Source organism: Lissotriton helveticus, chromosome 3_1 (assembly GCF_964261635.1).
Source record: "Lissotriton helveticus chromosome 3_1, aLisHel1.1, whole genome shotgun sequence".
Lineage (NCBI taxonomy): Eukaryota > Metazoa > Chordata > Amphibia > Caudata > Salamandridae > Lissotriton > Lissotriton helveticus.
Window position 1 is genome coordinate 651738975 of NC_136061.1, and position 22500 is coordinate 651761474.

A 22500-nucleotide genomic window follows, 5' to 3' on the forward strand; every position below is an offset into this window, starting at 1 on the left:
TGAGATTTGGGATTTGACTGGAAATGAGATGGGTCTGATGAAACATGTCGATCCAGTCAAAATCACAGTGAAGCAGGGAATAGATTTTCCAAACATTCCTCAATATAAAATGAAGGCAGAAACGATTGAGGGCGTTATTCCTGTGATTGATAAATTCATCAAGCAAGGTGTCTTAAAAGAAATTGTGAGCAGTCCTTGTAACTCACCGATCATGGGGATCAAAAAGCCAAATGGAACGTACAGAATAGTTCAGGATTTGAGAAAAGTTAACCAAATTGTGGTGCCTTGTTGCCCAGTTGTTCCAAATCCAGCTGTTATTCTTTACCAGATTCCGCATGATGCAGAATGGTATACTGTCATTGATCTTTGCAATGCATTCTTTACTGTTCCATTGCATCCAGAGAGCCACGAAATCTTTGCTTTCCGGTTCCAGAGTAGGACCCTCGCATGGTGTAGAATTCCTCAAGGGTATACAGAGAGTCCTTCTATCTTTAATGAGTTGTTGAAAAGATCTTTGGAGGATTTGAATCTACCTGGCAGATCGACATTAGTGCAGTACATTGACGATCTGTTAATTGCAGCAAAAACCAGAGATAATTGTGTGACAGACACGATTACACTTTTGAATCATTTGGCAGATGAGGGACATAAAGTGTCTCCTGCAAAGTTGCAGTTTTGTAAACAAGAAGTAAAATACCTTGGTCATAGAATTGCAAAAGGAATGAGACAGGTGACAATCGAGAGAATCAAAATGATTCAAGGAATGCAACCCCCAAAAACACAAAGACAGGTGAGGATGTTCCTGGGAATGGTTGGTTACTGTCGTCAATGGATTAGTGGATTTTCAGTAATTGCAAAACCACTGCAGAGGTTGACGAAATCAGATGTAAAAGATCCAATTGCCCTTACTGAATCTGAGTTGGAAGCTTTTGAAAAACTAAAAAGAAGCCTGTGTGAAGCTCCAGCTCTGGGCATGCCAGATTACGAAAAGGGTTTTGAACTGTATTGCAGTGAAAGGGAAGGATGTGCTTTGTCTGTGTTAATTCAGAGACATGGTAACATGAGAAAGCCTATTGCTTACTTCTCAGCAGTTCTTGACCCAGTTGGGAAGGCCTTACCAGGTTGTTTAAAAGCAGTTGCAGCAACAAGTGTTAGCCTGGAGCAGAGTGAGGGAATAATAATGGGATTTCCTGTAAAAGTCTATGTACCTCACTCAGTTGAAATTCTCCTTACAAGGAGTAAAACGCAGCACCTGACAAACAACAGATTGACAAAATATGAAAAAATTATTCTGGGATCAGATAATGTGTCAATCGCAAGGTGTGTGCATTTAAATCCTTCAACACTGTTGCCTGATACTGAGAGTATTGATGAAAATGACGTGGAGCATGAGTGCTTGGATGTCATGGAATACTGTACCAAGCCAAGGCAGGACATTAAAGATGTCCCATTGCCTGAATCAGATCACGTTTTCTTTGTGGATGGTTCATGTTTAAGATCAGAGGGAGGTGTTTTGAGAGCAGCATACTCGGTCTGCACAGTAGCAGATGTTGAAAAAGCTTCATGTCTTGAAGGAATTCGTTCAGCACAAGTAGCTGAATTAATTGCTTTAATTCGTGCTTGTGAAATAGCAAAAGATTTGAGAGTTACCATAATTACAGATAGCCAGTATGGGTACGGAGTTGTGCATGATTATGGACAGCTCTGGTCTCAGAGAGGCTATATGACGTCAGCAGGTTCACCAATCAAAAATGCAGAATGTATCAGGAGATTAATTGATGGCATACAGTTGCCAAAAGAAATTGCTGTTGTAAAATGTGCAGCACATTGAAAAGGTGAGGATTTTATCACCAAAGGCAATGCTTACGCAGATGAAATTGCTAAGTTTTGTGCAAGAAATGATTATGCACTCAATCGGGGGAAAAACAAGGAATATGGTTCAAATTCATTGATGCTAACATCTGTTGTTGAGACATGGGAGGAAATTAAGGACTTGCAAAATGAAGCTGGTGATGAAGAAAAAGACACATGGTTGAAAGCAGAATGTAGGCCACGAGATGAGGATGGAGTTTGGACTTACAAAGATGGCAGAATAGTTTTACCAAATTGCATGATTGCTGACATGGCCAGAATGTATCATGGTCCTGGTCATATTGGAAGAGATTCTATGATTAGGCTTTTCAAAGAGACCTGGTTCAATACCACGTTTAGAACGATTGCAGAGTCGCTTTGCCAAAGGTGTTTGACTTGCCAACAAATGAACCCAAACAGGAAATCAGTTGTGGGAACAGGAGTCATAGGTCGGGAGGGTGGTCCTTTTACCTGATTACAGATGGATTTCATTGAGATGCCCATACACAACTGTTTGAAATATGTTTTGGTGATTGTATGTTTGTTTTCAAGATGGGTAGAAGCTTTTCCCACACGTCATTGTGATTCAACTACAGTGGCAAAGTTGCTTCTGCGAGAAATAATACCAAGGTACGGTTGCCCAGTCACTATTGAGAGTGATGGAGGGGGACATTTTGATAACAAACTGATGGAATTGATCTGTGAAGCATTACACATTGAGCAGAAAATACATTGTGCATACAGACCAGAGGCATCTGGAGTAGTTGAGCAGATTAATGGAACTATCAAAAATAGAATTGGAAAAATGTGTCTTGATACAGGTGTAAAGTGGACAGATGCTCTTCCACTTGTTCTGATGACTTTAAGAAGTACACCAGATAAAAAGACAGGTTTGATTCCTCACGAAATCCTTATGGGCAGAGTCATGAGACAAGCTTTTGTACCAGTAGGAAAACTGTTAAGCATTAATGACAGTGCGATTTTGGAATATTGTAAACGGATGTCTGACGTAGTGACTTCTGTGTCTAATCAGGTGGGAACTGAAGTACAATCAAAAGACAAAGTACAGATCTGAGACCTGGAGATTGGGTGAGAACAAAAGTTCACCGAAGAAGGAACTGCTAGGTCCCGAGGTGGCAGAAACCGAGGCAGGTGATCCTTGTAACAACAAATGCAGTGAAGTGTAGAGGTTTGAAAAGGTGGATACATCCAAGTCACAGGTGACAATCGAGAGAATCAAAATGATTCAAGGAATGCAACCCCCAAAAACACAAAGACAGGTGAGGATGTTCCTGGGAATGGTTGGTTACTGTCGTCAATGGATTAGTGGATTTTCAGTAATTGCAAAACCACTGCAGAGGTTGACGAAATCAGATGTAAAAGATCCAATTGCCCTTACTGAATCTGAGTTGGAAGCTTTTGAAAAACTAAAAAGAAGCCTGTGTGAAGCTCCAGCTCTGGGCATGCCAGATTACGAAAAGGGTTTTGAACTGTATTGCAGTGAAAGGGAAGGATGTGCTTTGTCTGTGTTAATTCAGAGACATGGTAACATGAGAAAGCCTATTGCTTACTTCTCAGCAGTTCTTGACCCAGTTGGGAAGGCCTTACCAGGTTGTTTAAAAGCAGTTGCAGCAACAAGTGTTAGCCTGGAGCAGAGTGAGGGAATAATAATTGGATTTCCTGTAAAAGTCTATGTACCTCACTCAGTTGAAATTCTCCTTACAAGGAGTAAAACGCAGCACCTGACAAACAACAGATTGACAAAATATGAAAAAATTATTCTGGGATCAGATAATGTGTCAATCGCAAGGTGTGTGAATTTAAATCCTTCAACACTGTTGCCTGATACTGAGAGTATTGATGAAAATGACGTGGAGCATGAGTGCTTGGATGTCATGGAATACTGTACCAAGCCAAGGCAGGACATTAAAGATGTCCCATTGCCTGAATCAGATCACGTTTTCTTTGTGGATGGTTCATGTTTAAGATCAGAGGGAGGTGTTTTGAGAGCAGCATACTCGGTCTGCACAGTAGCAGATGTTGAAAAAGCTTCATGTCTTGAAGGAATTCGTTCAGCACAAGTAGCTGAATTAATTGCTTTAATTCGTGCTTGTGAAATAGCAAAAGATTTGAGAGTTACCATAATTACAGATAGCCAGTATGGGTACGGAGTTGTGCATGATTATGGACAGCTCTGGTCTCAGAGAGGCTATATGACGTCAGCAGGTTCACCAATCAAAAATGCAGAATGTATCAGGAGATTAATTGATGGCATACAGTTGCCAAAAGAAATTGCTGTTGTAAAATGTGCAGCACATTGAAAAGGTGAGGATTTTATCACCAAAGGCAATGCTTACGCAGATGAAATTGCTAAGTTTTGTGCAAGAAATGATTATGCACTCAATCGGGGGAAAAACAAGGAATATGGTTCAAATTCATTGATGCTAACATCTGTTGTTGAGACATGGGAGGAAATTAAGGACTTGCAAAATGAAGCTGGTGATGAAGAAAAAGACACATGGTTGAAAGCAGAATGTAGGCCACGAGATGAGGATGGAGTTTGGACTTACAAAGATGGCAGAATAGTTTTACCAAATTGCATGATTGCTGACATGGCCAGAATGTATCATGGTCCTGGTCATATTGGAAGAGATTCTATGATTAGGCTTTTCAAAGAGACCTGGTTCAATACCACGTTTAGAACGATTGCAGAGTCGCTTTGCCAAAGGTGTTTGACTTGCCAACAAATGAACCCAAACAGGAAATCAGTTGTGGGAACAGGAGTCATAGGTCGGGAGGGTGGTCCTTTTACCTGATTACAGATGGATTTCATTGAGATGCCCATACACAACTGTTTGAAATATGTTTTGGTGATTGTATGTTTGTTTTCAAGATGGGTAGAAGCTTTTCCCACACGTCATTGTGATTCAACTACAGTGGCAAAGTTGCTTCTGCGAGAAATAATACCAAGGTACGGTTGCCCAGTCACTATTGAGAGTGATGGAGGGGGACATTTTGATAACAAACTGATGGAATTGATCTGTGAAGCATTACACATTGAGCAGAAAATACATTGTGCATACAGACCAGAGGCATCTGGAGTAGTTGAGCAGATTAATGGAACTATCAAAAATAGAATTGGAAAAATGTGTCTTGATACAGGTGTAAAGTGGACAGATGCTCTTCCACTTGTTCTGATGACTTTAAGAAGTACACCAGATAAAAAGACAGGTTTGATTCCTCACGAAATCCTTATGGGCAGAGTCATGAGACAAGCTTTTGTACCAGTAGGAAAACTGTTAAGCATTAATGACAGTGCGATTTTGGAATATTGTAAACGGATGTCTGACGTAGTGACTTCTGTGTCTAATCAGGTGGGAACTGAAGTACAATCAAAAGACAAAGTACAGATCTGAGACCTGGAGATTGGGTGAGAACAAAAGTTCACCGAAGAAGGAACTGCTAGGTCCCGAGGTGGCAGAAACCGAGGCAGGTGATCCTTGTAACAACAAATGCAGTGAAGTGTAGAGGTTTGAAAAGGTGGATACATCCAAGTCACACTATTCCAATACCTACACCTGAAAACTCTGATGAAGAAAGTGATACGACAGATGATTCAGATTCTGAAGAGGAAGTAGAAAGAAATCCAGATACTGAAGATCGACAGAGAGGTCGACATCTGGAAAAACCATCTGTGAATGGAGATTTGATTGGAAAAGACTTGACGATTATTGAAATAGATTCTGAAGATGAAGATAATCTGCTAGACAAAGAATCAGCAGAAGAAGCAGACAAGGAAACAGGTGAAGTGAAGGAACCTGATCAAGATACAAGAAAAGAAAAAGAAATAACAGAAGAGTCTGATCAAGTTCAGAAGCAAGACCAGGAGAGTATCGAAAAGCAGAAAACAAGCTCTGAAAGCAGGAACAAGAAGTCCGGAACTGGGAAGTTAAAGGTGATTGAAGAAGAGGAGGAGGACGAATTACCGAGTACCAGTGATGGGAGAAAGAGTGCTGTTCCTAACGGAGTAAGACTGCCGATTAGAGAAAATCCTGAGTCAAGAATCGAAATTTCTGACAGTGACTCTGGAGAGAGTGATGAAGAGCGTCAGAAGGAAAGAGTGAAGAAAAGATTGTGGAAAACAGAATCTAATGTGACTGAGCCAAAAAGAAAAATCTTGAGAAAAGGAGAGACCTGGCCAACTGAAAACAGAGGGTTGAGGGTCAGGTTAGTGAAAAGATCGAAGGAGCAGGTGAATGAGATAACGAGTCAGGAGGATCCTGAAAGGAAAGCAGAGAAAGGAAAGAAAATAGAAGTGATTTCTAGAAAGACAAAAAGAGTTTTGAGACCAAATCAAAAATACAAGTCTCCTGAGTGGGCTTATATTATAATCCCACCTGTAATTGAGATAAACAGTAGCAGTCAGGAAGAAATTGAGGACAATAGTGACAACGATTGAAGTACTAACCTGTTAGAATTTAGGATTAAGTTTAGGTCTCTGTTCTTGGCGTAAGGCTGAAGAAATTGTGTTAGGTGACACAAGGTCGAAGAAATTGTATTTAGTTGGAGAATAACTTGTGACGCAAGGTCGAAGAAAGATTGTTAGAGGGTTTTAAAAAAATAAAAAAATAAAAAAAATTAAAAAGGGGGGTGTTTAGGTATTTTTGAAATTTTAAAAATTTCTTGTTTTCTCTCTTTGCAAATAAGGTTTCTTTGAAAAAAAATGCCTTTTGTTATGACGCGTGGAACTTCAAAATGTTCCATTTTCAAGAGATGCTGTAAGATGACTCTGATATGTATGCTCATATTAATTCTGCTCTGGTTAGTTCTAGCTGTCATCTTTCCTTTCGGGATCGATAAGGAGAGGTACAAGGTCAATATGACAAGCAAAGCTTCGGTTAGTCAAGACAAACATAGTGCAACACACAAAGCTAACAAGGTTATTGATCACAGACCAGATGTTGATCAGGACAGGTCTGTTGGTGATTTTTCTAGCAATACATTTTCAAGGCTTTTGGGAGAGTACGTTAAGGTCATGGGTGTCAAAGATTGCTATATCTGCGTGAAGTTGCCTGCTTCTGTTTCTGAGGGAGTGACATACAATATGCTTCCTCTTACTTATGGCATAGCCTGCAATGTGATAGCTAGCTTATTTTACCAAACTGGTCGTTTGGAGTATTATTATTCCAACTATGACGAGATTTTTGCTAACCTGAAAATAGAGAATGCTTTAAATAAACATAAAAAAGCTAAACAGATGAGGGAATTCTTTTTAGTCACTAATGAACTCACTTATGAGTACGCTTATAGAAATAACCTAACTTGCAAATTGAGAGCTGAGGAAAAGACTTTCCTGAATCTTGTTGAGGAGAGAAGGGCGATTTATAAAAGAAATGAGATGGTCAAACAGACCAAGTCAAAGTTTTGGCAGAAGGAGGATGCTAAGCTTAATGGCAAATCTTTTGACAATGTTGCAATTCACATAGACAAACCAATTAGTGGCAAGCTTTGCATTAGAAGAGACAATACTCTTTTTGATAATTATTTTGTAGGAGCTAGCAATTGTGAGGATACTTACCAAATCATGGGGGGTTGGGGATTCAAAGGTGGCAAAGATCCAATTTTTCCTGGGATCTATTTTGTCTGTGGAGATAAAGCTTATTATAATCTCCCGGACCATTGGTACGGGACATGTTTTGTTGGTCTTGTTTTTCCGAAGATTTTTCATGTTGATAGAAATGCAGAAGGTTCTTTTGAAATCAGTAGCCATGCAAACAGGTATAGGAGAGAAAGTTTCTCAGAAATTTTGGGAGACATCTTTGAGGCAGTGATACCTTTAGTAGGTATAACCCTGAATGCAGGAAGAATCAGAAAATTATCCACAATTGTTGACAGATTGTCCACTGACACAGCGGGTGGTTTCCAGTTAGTGGATGTGGAGGTCATTGCGGTTAGATCGATGGTGATGCAAAATCGCCTTGCTTTAGACATACTCCTAGCAAAAGAGGGAGGAGTCTGTGGCATTTTACATCTACAGCATTGCTGTATCTACATTCCAGATGAGAGTAAGAATATTGAAATGTACATTAGAAACATCACAGAGATGCATTCAGAAATAGTCCCCTTAGAAGAGGATGATTTTTCAGAACGTCTTTCAAAAAGATTCCAAGCTATTAAAACCTGGTTTCAAGAAATTGGTGGTTCAGTTCTTGGCAAGAGTCTAACACCTTTGTTTGTGATAATTTTTGTGATAGTTTTGACAAAAATCAGTTGCATGTTACACAAGAGAAAGAAGCACATGGGGGAAAAGAAAAGAATTTACAAAATCAAAAAGGAACAAGAGAGAGAAATCGAGCTTGAGGAGTTACGTAGAGCTCAATATGACAGTTGCCAGGATTTTGCTGAAACAAGTCTTTAGAAAATACTAACAGAGTGAAATTGAACCATTTTCATTTGAGAAAAAAAAATTGACCACATTTTTGGGTGTGGTGTGTTGATTGGTTAATCACCAGATGAGGGAGTTGATGGAGCGAGATTCAGAAATGTTTTTCATTTCAACTCGTGAAGTCACACTTCCATAAATAAAAATAATAAGGTTAACAATGGTGCTATGTGTGTATTAATTCAACCTAGTTTTAAGTTGCATCTACACAAGAACACACGGGAAACTAACATGTGTGCTCATAATCGTGCATTATGTTGCATTTCCTTGTTTGTGAAAATAATAAATTAATCGTGTCTATTGTCATGTCAAAAATTAACTGCAGCTGTTTAGAATAAATGGCATGTGCTTATTTTGCTTCCCTGTCTATGTGGTGTCATTCTATTCTTTATGGGTGCATAAAGAACTCTGCTGGATTAAACGAAGAATGGTAGATATAAAATGCTGCTTTATTTGTACGCTATTAGCTAGGTAATTTAGACTAATGGGTTAATCATTAGTAATGGAGGGTGGCAACAGAACAAATTATATTACTCGCATTAATTATTCTTTTGTGTTTGTTTATATGATAGTTAATAAAAAAGGCTTGGGCCTAGTGAATTTCCGTGCTTGCAAAAATCTGCTTGGAGCCAGAGTGAGTCCATGTTGGCAGCGTTTTCCTCCTGACCTGAAGTAAAATTGTCGTGCTGAGCTGACGGTCTCTTGATCGAACAAGGCCAAGGCCAGGAACCGGCAAAAAGGCTTGTTACAACCACGTATCCGAGGAAGCCAAAAACTTTCTTTGTAGCAATTGTTGCGAACTGGAGGAAGCTTTGTTGTTCGAAAACTAGAGACAATGGTCTCTAAGAACGTGACGGAAAGGTGATTCTAAAATTGTGGTGACACGTCGCCTGTCACTTTTGGACCAATGGGACTCCGATTTCAGCAGAGAAAAATATAATTTTTTAGATTAGCTTAGCGTAGAAAGGTATAAAAACTCTTGCCCCGTGGAAGAGTGACGCTTCTCTTTGCAGACCTTTGATGAGGGTGTCGTGCGGACGAACTTTTCTTGGAATACGTAAGAACCCTCAAAACTTTTAATTCTTAATCCTTAATTATAGATAGCATTAGTTAGGGACTTAGGTTTTGAAAAATGCCAAACTGATAATTTTCATTTGCAATAATAATTTTGATTCATAATAAAATTGTCATAACCATTTCCAATGATTCAAATAAAAATGCTTTAATAACATTTCTAATACATTTTCCAAATGAGTAGCTAATAAAAAATCTTACTTTGGAAAACAAGCTGGTCTTGTTATTTCATAGGTTTGGGTTACTTATAGCTAGATCTTATCGCCACAGTGGCTTAATTAGCTTGTAGGGTTGTAAAGTGTGATGAATTCATTTACCATGGTTGTATATAAATGTATATAATTTTGTGAATAGGTTAATTAGGTCACATGATTCAGTTGGTTATAATATGTCATGTTAGATTTATGGGCCTTAGGAGTGTTTATTGATTGATGGTGTATATAGTGGAGTTGGGTAGCGTAGCTTATGACATATTTCCTATAGCCCTCTGGATCAGTACCACCCGAGGGAATGCGCCGCTGAGGAGAAGTGGGGAGTGGGAAAATGAGCTACCGTCTCACTTTAAACGCTCAACCTGGCTCCAGCTCTGGGTCTGGCTCCACTCCCAAACTCCGCTCCCTCTAGAGACGTCAGAACATCTTTCTGGGGTCACCCCATAGATGATGTTTAGTCAGGTAGGAAGTGGAAGAAGACTTCCTTGATTGATAAGAGCTTCTCTGACAATTGCTACATTAGCCAAGCTGGCTACCAGGACTACAGAAAGAAACTGAAGCCTTAGTGGGACTGCATAGAAGATTTAGGCTTCTAGATGGACGAAACCAAACATAAGGTGCACCATTGGAGTAACGGCAAAATGTCAGAGTAGAGCAAATCATTGCATCAAACTGATGGTTTTGAAATTCTCTGATAGGAAGCAAGTATACGTGCTCACTAAAATTCACATTGAAAGTACTTCTCCAGTCATTAGTTTGGGGGTCAATTTGCAGAAGTGCACAAGACCAACTATATACTTGACTACAAGTACCTGACCAGAGTGGATACAAATGACCAGGTACTTAAGTCACATGTTGTGAGTCATAAAACATTCACGCAGTATGAGAAGGTGGCTATCCAACTCCTTCAGTTGGGAACATAAAATGTATCGTCACCCTATAACAGGAACACTGATGTCCTTCGTTTTCTTTCAGTGGTCCATTATTGATAGTCTTACTGCTGTGGAAGTAGAGCCTATACTTGACCTATTGTGTGAGACGTTGCTAGGATGCAGAGGCGGCACTCTATTTGCCACCTTCCTGCAACAGAGAAAAAAGAGTCAACCATATTGCTGATGCAGAATTTGCATTCTGCAAGAAAAGAGGCAGGGAGGTCATAACTGCTGTCCTCCGAGCCCATCTCAGCCAGGCCTGTGTTTTCCAACTTGCTTTCCTTTAAGAATGAAGTGGAGCAGTTGGATGACTCGTTAGTATGTGACTTTAAATGGCTGTGCATGGATTCAAACATTCATTGAACCCCAATTGGACGGCAAAGACAACTTGCTGAGCTAATTAGGTACACAGAAGAGTATTATCTAAAAATACATATTTTAAAGAGTAAAGTCATGATTTTTAGTTATCAAGGATGTAAAGTCAGGAAAAATGTGAATTGGTTCTTGGGAAAAGAGAAATTGGAAGTAGTAAAATTGTATCCATATTTAGGAAAAATATTTACAAATAGGTGTTCAGCTATTAGACATATTGACCATTGCAAAGGCAAAGCAATTTCACAAGCCTTTGCAATTAACCGTCTGTACACACACTGTGGGAAAAGACATTTCTCATAAATTATATCGGTCTATAAAATAAAGATTCCACCAACCCTGAGCTACGCCAGTGAAACAATAGATGCACAAGAGTGGGACAAATTTGAGAAAGTGGAAGGGCGAATCTGGCGCCAAATATGCAAATTGAACCGGGCGGCACCAATTGCAGCGCTTAGGCTCGAATTTGGTCTTCTTTCCACATATGTGCTATCAATGGGCTTGTGCTTAAGATGGTGCAATGCATTGTTAAATAGCCCTGAGAACCTACTAAGGGTAGCACTGTACAGAGAAATGTTTGTAAATATAAAGAAAAAAGTGCTATTTTTAGGAATAATTTAAAAGCATTAACAATGTTTGGTTTAGGTAAGGATGGGGTGGTGGTTCTTTGCAAAAGGGCTTTGAAAACTATAATTAAGAAAACAATCTACGGGGTTTCTAGTGAAAGACATACTAAAATGTGTTCAGAGAATAGAAACATTGATTGTATTGTGGGGAGCAGTATTGTCAAAAAACCCGTACCTTATAATTTATGGAATCTTAAACATGTAGTGCGCAGGGTGATTCTGCTACTGAGATTGAATTTACTCCCCCTAAGAATTGTAACAGGAGCTTGGGAGGGTGTTCTTAGACACGAAAGGTATTGTCATTTATGTAATTCCTGTATACAAGAACTGAATCATGTTTTATTTGTTTGTCCCGCATTACAATCAACACGTCGTAGTTATCTAAGGAATTGTTTTTTAAAGTATAATATCACCACAGCAGATGAGGCCCGAAATTGTCTGCTGTCCCCCATCTGAACTCATGTGTTTTAAATTTTTTAGCCTTCTTAAACAATTTTTAAATATTTATTAATGTTGTCTGGATCTTCCTAATATGTATGCACTGAGCACTTTCTTGATCTTCCGGTCTTTATGGCCGATTTACTATGTTTACAATCAAGCATGTGCACTTTTATAAACATTTTCTGCTGCTAGTTACTCATCTCTAGGATCTCAAGCACTTTACTAAATTTTGTTTTGCTGCTAAACTATCGTGTACTTCACGATTTCTTTTCTTTTTAATATGTAAGCATTTAGCACTTGCACTTTCTTGACTCTTCGGTGTTTAAGGACGATTTACTAGGTTTGAAATCGAGCATGTGCACTATTATAAACTGTTTCTGCTTCTAGTGACTTATCCTAGGATCTCAAGCACCTTACTAAATCCTTGTTTTGCTGCTAAACTATTGTGTACTTCATGCAAAAAAAGCTGAGTCTGTAGTATTGAATTACGTTGCACTGTCATTAAGCTGCTGGTTATACAGTACAGTTTAGTGAATAGACAAATTATCTTTTATTACATGGTTATTTCGTTCATTATCTAGTACTGTATAGCGAATTGTAGATCTCTGGCCTTTACAATAAGTTTTAATTCTGAATGCTTTATGATAGTATTAGATTATAAGCCCGTATAAGTCTGTTAGAATTCATGTATGGCAATCTGTTTACTCATGGTTCACCCCTTCTGGCACTGGAAAACCTCAAGAACGGCTGCTACTGATTTGATCATCTGTGTTTTAGATGAAATGACAAGATGAATTAAGATTGGCATTTTTGGGGGGGAATGTAATGTGTTTTAAGATGTATTTTTATGTGGAATTCTTCGGAATTCCAAACCATAATAAATAAAAATTTAATTGAATAGAAATTGACCCATAACTTCAGTAGCTATGCTGCCTCTAAAATTATTCCATCTAATTTAGAAAATCTTTCTAACAGTTGTCAAACAAATAAGTAACAAAAGAGTGTTTTTCTTTCTAAATTTGGTTTGAGCCACTGTGCCTTTACTCATTCCAGTACATAAGTACATATTGATCACGCTTGAGGACTGCTTGCTATCTCCGTTCTCATCAAAACATGTTACAGGTTCTGTCTGCTGTATTACAAGTGCATTACAGTCCATGCACTTCACGGAACGATGGATAGCACCCCATCCATGTTTTTACAGAGTATTCTCTCTGTACAACCTTAAATTCCCAATTTTTTGTTCTATAGTCAAAAATTCATTTTAAATTTGTTTTTGTATCTGTAACATATTTAACATTTAAAAAAAAAAATGTTTTAATCATTCTGACACTTCCCTAAATTAGAATTATTCTGGCATTTCTGTTGTTTGCTTTTCCTTGGGAAGAGGAAAGATTTGACACTACACCCAAATGTAGTCAATGGTGACTTAGTGTAGGGACTGATGAGTGTATTTGGGCCTGGGTTCAGTAGCCACTTACAGAAGCTTTCCAAACCCATACATTTCTGAATAGTAGACGCCTAGCAGAGTTCAGGGTAGTGTGACTTGGGTGTATTGCACTATATTTTCTTACCCAAAATGCCCTGCAAACTTCAAGCTTTGGCTAAAGCCATGAATGTTCCTCACATTTCTGGAAAGTTCAAGAACGTACATGGATCCACAAAATTCCTACCACCCAATGTTTCTACACTTCTCCTGATAAAAAGAGTACCCCTCTTGTGTGCCTAGGCCGAATACCTAAGAGAAGAAGGGACCAAACAGGAACCATGAGAGGATCATACTGAGTTCACATAGTCACAGTTTTCATCTATTCTTGTTGCAGGCTGTGAGGGCAAAAAAGTACAGATGAACACCATGTCACCTATTTTTATTTATGCCTACATATTTTCATTATCTTTTATTTCAACTACTAGCTTCTTTGGGAAAACCCTTAATGATCTACACAAATAACCTCTAGCTTAATTTGGAATTGTATACACTTTTCAGAAATGTAAAGTTTTCGGAATTACGGTATGGTTTTCACAACTGATTCCACCATGAACTGCCCGGAGGAGATGTACGACCCTGCCTGCCCTTAAAAAATGAAACTGAAAAGTTAAATTTTTCTTTTTTTAAATGCAGTCATTTAAGGAAAACGGACTGCATTTAAAAAAAGACTACTTTATTAAAAGCAGTCACAGACATGGTGGTCTGCTGACCCCAGCAGGCCATCATCCCTGTGAGCGCTAGCCATTCCTAATTGGGTCGCAAATTGCGCATGCCTCATTAATGAGGCATGCAATTTGCGTCCCCATTAAGAATCGCAAACAGTGTCTGAGACACTGTTGTACATCCCAATTTGCGAGTCGCAAATGTGATGCAATTTGCGAGTCAAAATTTGGTAGGTTGTACATCTGGTCCCAAGTCGCTAAAACCATCAAAATAAACAAAATAAACTTCCACATAAAAAATGCAAAAACTGTGGTGAGCAAAACACTTTTTGTTACATTGTGGCTATTTTCTCTGCTGCCCATTTTAGAACCCCCAAACCCTGGGTATCTTGAGAATCCCCAACATATTTCAAAAAGAGCACAAATTTGGCATGGATGGCTTTTGTAGAAAAAAATGCACGAAGACTTAAGCAAGAAGTGCCCTAAACATTGATTTAAAAAAAGGCTCAGCTCTGGTTCTTGTTTGGACTCTCACATCAATTCCCCAATTTGATTTCCACTTTTAAATGCTAAAAGTTCTGATTTATTCCAGTAAGGCAAGAAAACAACGATCTGCTTGTTTTCAATTTGAAGTGAAAAAAATATGTTATTTAACTGTTTTACAGTTTACATGTGGCTTGGGCTTATGTGTAGTTCACGATCAATTGTAACACAATTTATATGCAATGGTAAGACATGTATGAGGGACAAAAATATGAAAACACTTTGGGACAAACAATGGAAAGCATTTAGGAATAAATACAGAAATACTGTTTCAAAAAATATTGGGGAACTTTAGGACAGAGCGCTGCAATTCTGGGTCTGACATGTTGCATCCAATTCCATCTTTAAAAATTAATTAATGGACAGTAAGGAAGCAGGAATCCTAGCGCAAATGGTAATTCCTTCCCAAGCATTCTCATGTCCCTCGTACCGACATTCAATATGGATTCAAGACTTGAGAAGAAAAAAAGGGCAACTCTAGGAGAGAATTCGTTGTCAATTGGCTGGGTTAGGCCCAGGGAGAAACACTGCGATTTTACATGCACTCATTTCTTAAGTTGCCTTCTATTCTACATGTTGACTTTGACACACATTTGCTTGTATGACTATGTAGGATATGATTCTAAAAAACACATTTGATTGCATTTCAACTTCATCGGCACATTATCACGACACCTTGAACATTTAGTAAAAGTGATAACGTTCACTGTGCAAATATTGTTATTTGTTGTTTGTTGATCATCCTGTAGGCGACATAGCTAGCATAAGAGGATAAATAATGACAGCCTGGATGAGGTCTCGGCATGGCAGCATGAATCTGTTTATTATATATACATGAGCACTTCTGTGCTCAGATCAGAGGAGCACTCTGCTGTCACTGCAAGGTCACTGCTTGTTGGAATTCCAGCTCAGCTGTTCCTGTTTCCCTCTGCGAGTAGGGATGTCCAAGTTGTGACCAAGATGGGTCCCTGAAGACACTTGCCCACAGGTAATGGGAAGTGCGATCATCCAGTAGGGTATTTTAGCAGATAGCCTGCTCTAGGAAATTAGGTTAGGGAGCGCATAGGAGTACACTATACACAGTACTTATATTTCAGCATATATACACTACTTTGGCACAATGGTGGGATTGTTAATCCTTTGCACTGTTCTTGAGATGCTAATAACTCTCATTTGTTTCTTTCTATTAATCACTGCAGCATATACATTTTATACAAGAATCTCAATGGTGAGATTGTTAATCCTTTGCACTGCTCTTGAGATGCTAATAACTCTCATTTGTTTCTTTCTATTAATCACTGCAGCATATACATTTTATACAAGAATCTCAATGCTTCAATATATATTGAAATGCCCTGTTGTGTACGTCTTGCATATCGCTTTGGGTATGCAAGAGTGACTGAGTGAAAGAGTTCTAGATCTGTTACCACGATTCCTTGGGGAGTCAGGATTGTATTGTCCCGAGGCTGCACACTCCATTTGTTGCCTTCCTAGGTTCAGGCGTACTTATGGTTGCACTGTGGGCTAGAAAACATGTCCCTAGGGGGTGCATAGAATCAGTCTGGCACCATATCAATGTTTACGTTGTCCAACAAACATACAGTTCCTACTAGGAAAGTAGAAGAAGTATGACACTGTGGACAATATGAGACCTCAAAAGTGGCATTCAAGTATCAAATCAAAGCTGATGTGGGCTTCAAATAAAAGATTTGATATGAGAAATAAAAGGAATTGTGGGTGCAGTTAGTCTTTATAATATGAGAGGAAGGAAACGAGTTCACAGTTTACTATTTCAAACTAACTGTAGGATATCTTGGGTTCCGGCACAGATCACTGAGGAAGAAAACACCAAACCTACCTCTATCACCACACGAATAATTTCTGGGTCCTCTGCCTCATCTTCATTCTCCAATTCCTGTAGCCTACAAAGGCCTTGAGTGCCCGGGGAACCTTGCGTTCCAAGAAGCCTGTAAGTGGAGTCAATTACTTTCTAAATAGGGATAAGAAGGAAAGAGGAACTTAGAACAGAAAACACATTTTTAAAACAAAAAAAGCAATTTGACAAACATGGTATCTCCTATTAAGAAATATTTGGTGAATTAGCACTGGGGCATGGAGTGCTGGTATATGCTATGAGGTTCCCAAATTCACTTTGCTTCCACAGCACCATCTGACATATTGCTGCTTAAAAATGATGCCCTGCTACGTCTCCCTGCTGTTATGTAGATACATATCATAAGGGATGCTAATCTGAATATGTCTGGGGCACTTGAAAGAATAAACCAAACTAGACTCCTTTGGTACCTGGACATCTTTGGAAATCCATGCCAAATTAGCAGGGTAATTGGAGCCTAATGTGTTGGCATGATATTCTTGACCATAACTGTGACAGACCTGTAATTATGGGTTTCCCAGCAGTTTGCGAGTTATGATTATTAACAAAGATGCACGTGGAGCATTGTTGCTTAGCACTGCAACTGCAATAAGGCACACATATTAGTACACAAACGAAAGTTCAAGTGTTGAGCACCATAATTGTGTTTGGCTTTAAACTTACCATAACTGTCTGTGTGAAGAAAACTGAACTAAAATGGGTATGATCATTTCACTATACAGAAATTCATTGTATATAAAAACAAAAAGCCTACAATTCCTAATAAAAGATAGGAAAGAGATAAGCATATTTGAAATACATTACATACATATTAAATAAAAATCCTCAAACTTTCATATGCAACTCTCGTTATTCATTCATAGTAATCTGCAGAGAATAAAAAGTGTAGTATGTATGCGACTAAAAGAGCACGCTAAGGGCCCAGTTATCAGTCAGCTGGAGGAGTATATTAGTGGGAGATACCACTCCGTTTTGTGAAGAAAGCAGGAAGAGTCTGCGTGTAGAAAAAGGTCCAGAATAGTTGCCCGCAAACAGGGGTGAATGGTGGGGGTGAATTTAGGGCCACGTGTAATCGCCACAGCAGCCCTTTAAACTTGTCACTATATGGGGCAAGGCTGGAGTAGCTGGCATGTGCTTGCGGCCTCCATAATTTCATACTGCTAGGACACTTGGACACTGGCCCTTGATATAATACCTGACAGGGTTATTGTTCATAGTAGCACTTTATAGAAACAGATGGTGAGGTATACCCAGCGCATAGCCCATGCAGCAATTAGTGGAGCTGAACTATTTTTGGATTGCATCCAGGGGGACCATAGACAGCTACCACCTAACGCTGTCAGTCAATAACAATTACACAATAATTGCTATTATAATTAAAGAGAAAAAGAAGGAACCCCGAGCATTTTGAAAATTGATCACAAATATCAAATACAATGTCCGTTCAAAATTAATTGTCCATATCTACACATTTATAGTGATAAGTCCTTTTTTTATTTTCTTATTCCATAGGTGTTCATGAAGATTTGTGGATACAAAAGTGCAATGTTGACAATGTGCACAACAGCCAAACGCCAACACGTGTTTCGTCAAGGGACGTAACCCAATGACTTCCTCAGGGCTGTAACAACAAATATATACCCAATTATAATCCCCCTATGTACGGTAGCCAAGTCTAGATTTAGAAGCACCATCACCAAAGAGTCATAATAAGAATAATAAAAAACGATAAGGAAAGGAAACAAAAGAAGAAAAAATTTGACGTCGGAACTTATGAATTTAGGTGCATGGTTTTTTGGCTGCACGTAAGGGTGATTTTTGGTCATTATTGCTTCTTTCCTTTTCCCTTTTATTCTTCTTTTGTTTCTTTTCCTTATCGTTTTTTATTATTCTTATTATGACTCTTTGGTGATGGTGCTTCTAAATCTAGAATTAATTTTGAACGGAAATTGTATTTGATATTTGTGATCAATTTTCAAAATGCTCGGGGTTCCTTCTTTTTCTCTTTAATTGTTCATAGTACACAGGGTCAGACCAGCCTAGTGGGCAATCTGACAATGTTCGGAAGACTGATCTGAGGACAGTGCGTGGGTCACTTTTTTGCCGTAGGTGGGCCTGGTCATGGTCTGGTGGGCTGATTTTACTGTTTATGTCCGCAATATTACTACAAATGTTGCCTTCAGCAAGAAAAAAATGCATGCGGGCTCCAATGCCTTACAAAATATTTCCACAGCTTGTCTTTACAAGTTCAAAACTGACCTGATTTGCAAATGTGGGCCACTTGTTTAGATATCTGATTCGCTAATATGGGCCACTAATATTTTAGTGCTCGGAACGATTTTCTGTTTCAGTGGGACCCTGATAGTACTAGACTGTGCAGGAGAATGATTATTGGTAGTATGTATGGATTACATTAGTGGGCCAATGGAAGAAAATAGAGCATTAATGGCACTTTAACTGCAGGTCAGGGATCATTTGATCACAAATGTATGCAAGACGAGGAGCATTTTACTGTCATCATATCTGAATAATGGAAGAATGAAATAAAAATGTAGGGGCCACAAAGGGAATCTGGTTAACTTAGTGTAACAAAAAAACATTCCAGGCCTTGTGTAGTTTGGGTCATCAAGTCAGAGGAGAGGCTAGTTTTCCTCCTTGTATACGAAAACTATGAGTTACCGGCTACATAGGAATTCATAAACGGAAGTGTTCGATCGGGACATCCGAGGTCTCCTGGAGAAACACCGCGGAAAACATGCATGAACGGCAGTTTCCGGATGCTATTCCAGTAAGATCAAGTAATCAGGAGTATTTTCGTCCCAGCCCCTGGAGTTACTGATGTTGCTGGTACCGGTGTCTTAAGGGGGGAAGGAAAAATGCCAGGTTAAATTCTACCAAACTCAGAATGGAATTCAAAATGAATAAAAGACATACAAATATCGTTGGCACTAATACAGTAGATAGATGCACACCTAGAAAGCAAAGTTAAAAAAAATGGAAAAGAAACGTAACTGTTAAAGAATTAAACTGTAGAATGGAAGAAGTTTAATGAACAGAAGGTATAAAGAAAAAATAAAGAACGTACGTAATAAATAATTTTAACACCATTTTGTGGACGAATAAATGGCACTTCTTCTTCCTTAGAATAGAAAGAAAATAGTCATGTTACCATTACATCACGTATTGTACTTTTAAAAATATTCACCATACTAAGTAAGGTCCAACTTAGGGTTGTTAGTAAATGTCCATGAGCAGGACTAAAAATCTTTATGCTGCTACCTTTTTGCCAAAATAATCCGGGCAACGGATACAGTACCGTGAACTTGTGCTTTCCACATATTCTAAGCAATTGTCTTTCTGTCAGACCCTAGTAGTAGACTACCAAGGATGCGATGGGCACTGGTGCAAGCAAGGAAAATGCCCCCTTTGAATGCTATTGTGATAGGAAAATGCAGCTATTATCAGGGTTCAATGGGTCTCTCTGGGGCTCCCCGCTCCGTGTCACCGCACCTGTTGACCCCATGGTAGCTATGCCTCTGAACCATGGGTAGTATCTCCGGTAAGCTGATATCAGTACCCCATGATCCCACACTCTCACTCTCAAGCTTTGGTCTCTAGCTCTCTCTACCTCTCATTTTCTCCTATTTCCTAGTTACTCAATGTGGCTAGGTTCTCTCCCATAAACAACCAAACTCTCTCTTTCTCCTCTCCATTTGACCCCTTCACTTCCTCGTCACCCTCCCCACCCCCTCCTCGTCACTCCCTTCGCTCCCAGACGCCCAACACTGCCTCATCTCTCTCTCTCTCTCTCTCTCTCTCTCTCTCTCTCTCTCTCTCTCTCTCTCTCTCTTTCATCTTTCACTGCATAGGGATCTGGTCCATTTGTCTGTATCAGGTCCTGATTCCCCACTCAATAAGGCCCTGTGTCCCTTTAATGCATAATTGCACATTCACCATTGTGGCCACAGTCACCACTGTCAGGCTTTGCTTTCTTCCTTTTGAATGATCTCCCAATCTCACCTGCTGGGTCTAGCCACCTGTAGATGGCCACAAAAGGAGACAATTCATGTCAAAGTGTTTAAGTTGAAAGCAACCAACATATCTTTGTACTTGGTAAAGTGGCGAAAACATCAGTTTGGACTAATGATGCAAATCTATAGAGTACTAACAAATGGCAGATCTGAACAGTCAAAAGGGAGCACGAAAAGAACTACCTTACATGAAATCTGTGCCTAATACCAGTAAGCAAACTATAGATGCAAAGCCTGGACCAAACGCCATTGGACAAGATCAATTCATTGAAAAACCCACAGTACACTAATAATGTATAATGTAAATCTGTATAAATATATCTCAATTGTTGGCTACGAAACTGTAGGACTAACCAGAAAATTGTGAAGCCAACATCAAGGGCGTTTAAATATATGAGTATGTATGTTTTTCACAAGCCATGGTCATCCATATGCCTCATCCCTTGGACCACAACCGGCAGGCGCATCCATGCTACATAAGCCCCTTCAAAGTTAATTGTGATACTAATGTACCGAAAGCCAAGTTCATGCATTTCTACTTCTCAGCACCAGTGGCACGCCTGTAGATACATATCATTGAGAGCTGTCCACTTAAGTAGATGAGAAGCTAAGGACAGGCTGAAGGATTCATCTGGTTAATTTAGGGACTTAGGGCCTCATTTAGATTTTGGAAGTTCTCTGTCCAGCCAGATTTGTGGTTCCCCTACTTTATTTAGGCCCAGATCGGGAGTAGTGCACAATAGGGTGTAGTAAATAGTAGTAAACCTCATTATACCAAGGCGTGGCATTTATCAAATGTGGTTAATACCCCCAATTTAGCAAGTAGGAAATGAAGAATAACATACAGAATTGGAACTTAACCCAATAAATTCTGCATCTTTTGCCTTTTTTTCATGGCCTTTTCTCCTCATAAATTTTAGCAGTGTGTGATTATCATACAACTCGTAATTCTGATCCCTGTGACAATGTAGGGAAAATGCAGAATGGCCACTATGCACAGGGATGAAGGTTCCTGCATGTACGGGGCTTTTATTTTTTATCATGATGAAACAAATTCCTTTGTGGAAGTTTGTTTCCACAATATGAAAAAGTTAACTGAGAAGGTGCTTTAAACAAGGGGCCTTCTGGGGGAACATTCAGTACTGTGAATAGAGTCACCACAGTGTTGATTCCACTCCCAACACAGACATTCCCATTAGAAAGATGGGTGGATCTCTACATGGGGTGGGACGTCCTCCGCCAGGGTAGTATATGATATGGACTCCAATCACCCTGGTGGGCAGATGGGCCCTTCCCCAGGATCTAAATGACCCATCTTAGAAATAAGCTGAAATGCATGATGGACACCTAGCTGGCAGCTTGGAGAGGTTCCCATAAAATATTTACACTACTAATGGACCAACCTACAGTGCCAGGTGAACATCTATAACCAAACCTACACCGAGAGTGTGACATGCTGGAACAGGATCTCAGCTTGTTACCCCTTACGAAGCCAAAAGTGCTTCTGAAAGGTCAAGTTAGAAGGTACATCATTTTTGGTATAGTGCTGGTAGAGTGGGTGCGTTTGATGTAGTCTGTAGAATGCGTCATGCATAAGGTTTTGAGATTGTGCACCAACCATGTTGCAGTAAACTTGTAGCTGAGCTTAAGCAAGGCAAAGAACAAAGCAAAGGCTATGTGGTAGGAATGGATTCACAATTGTGTATAGTAAAGGCTGAGACCAGAACGTACCACTTACCCTTCAGGGATGGGTCACTGGAGCCACCTACGAGTGATGGTGCCAGATACCATGTTGTGGGACAGAAAAGCACCCTGCATAGGAAACAGGTGTGCGTTTCTGCCCCTCAGTACCCAACTGTATGTGAAGCTGCTTTCCTACTTGTACATTTTTGGCCTGGCATTGAGCTATATGCGGTGTGTGTGCACATGCT

The 22500-nt window shown here is 39.4% G+C and overlaps 1 protein-coding gene across 11 annotated transcripts in view; it reads right to left on the bottom strand.

The window, feature by feature from the left end:
- The window catches only part of SPOCD1 (SPOC domain containing 1), an 858027-nt gene that overhangs the window by 776515 nt on the left and 59012 nt on the right, over positions 1 to 22500 (bottom strand). For 8 of the 11 annotated variants that reach the window (XM_078680658.1, XM_078680660.1, XM_078680663.1 and 5 more), the window contains 2 exons: positions 19624 to 19677; positions 16503 to 16634 (listed from right to left, as the gene is read on the bottom strand). In XM_078680658.1, the coding sequence (XP_078536784.1) occupies positions 16503 to 16634; positions 19624 to 19677 (186 nt within the window). The remainder of the gene's footprint in view (positions 1 to 16502; positions 16635 to 19623; positions 19678 to 22500) is intronic. The other 3 variants (XM_078680665.1, XM_078680661.1, XM_078680656.1) reach the window with 1 other exon arrangement.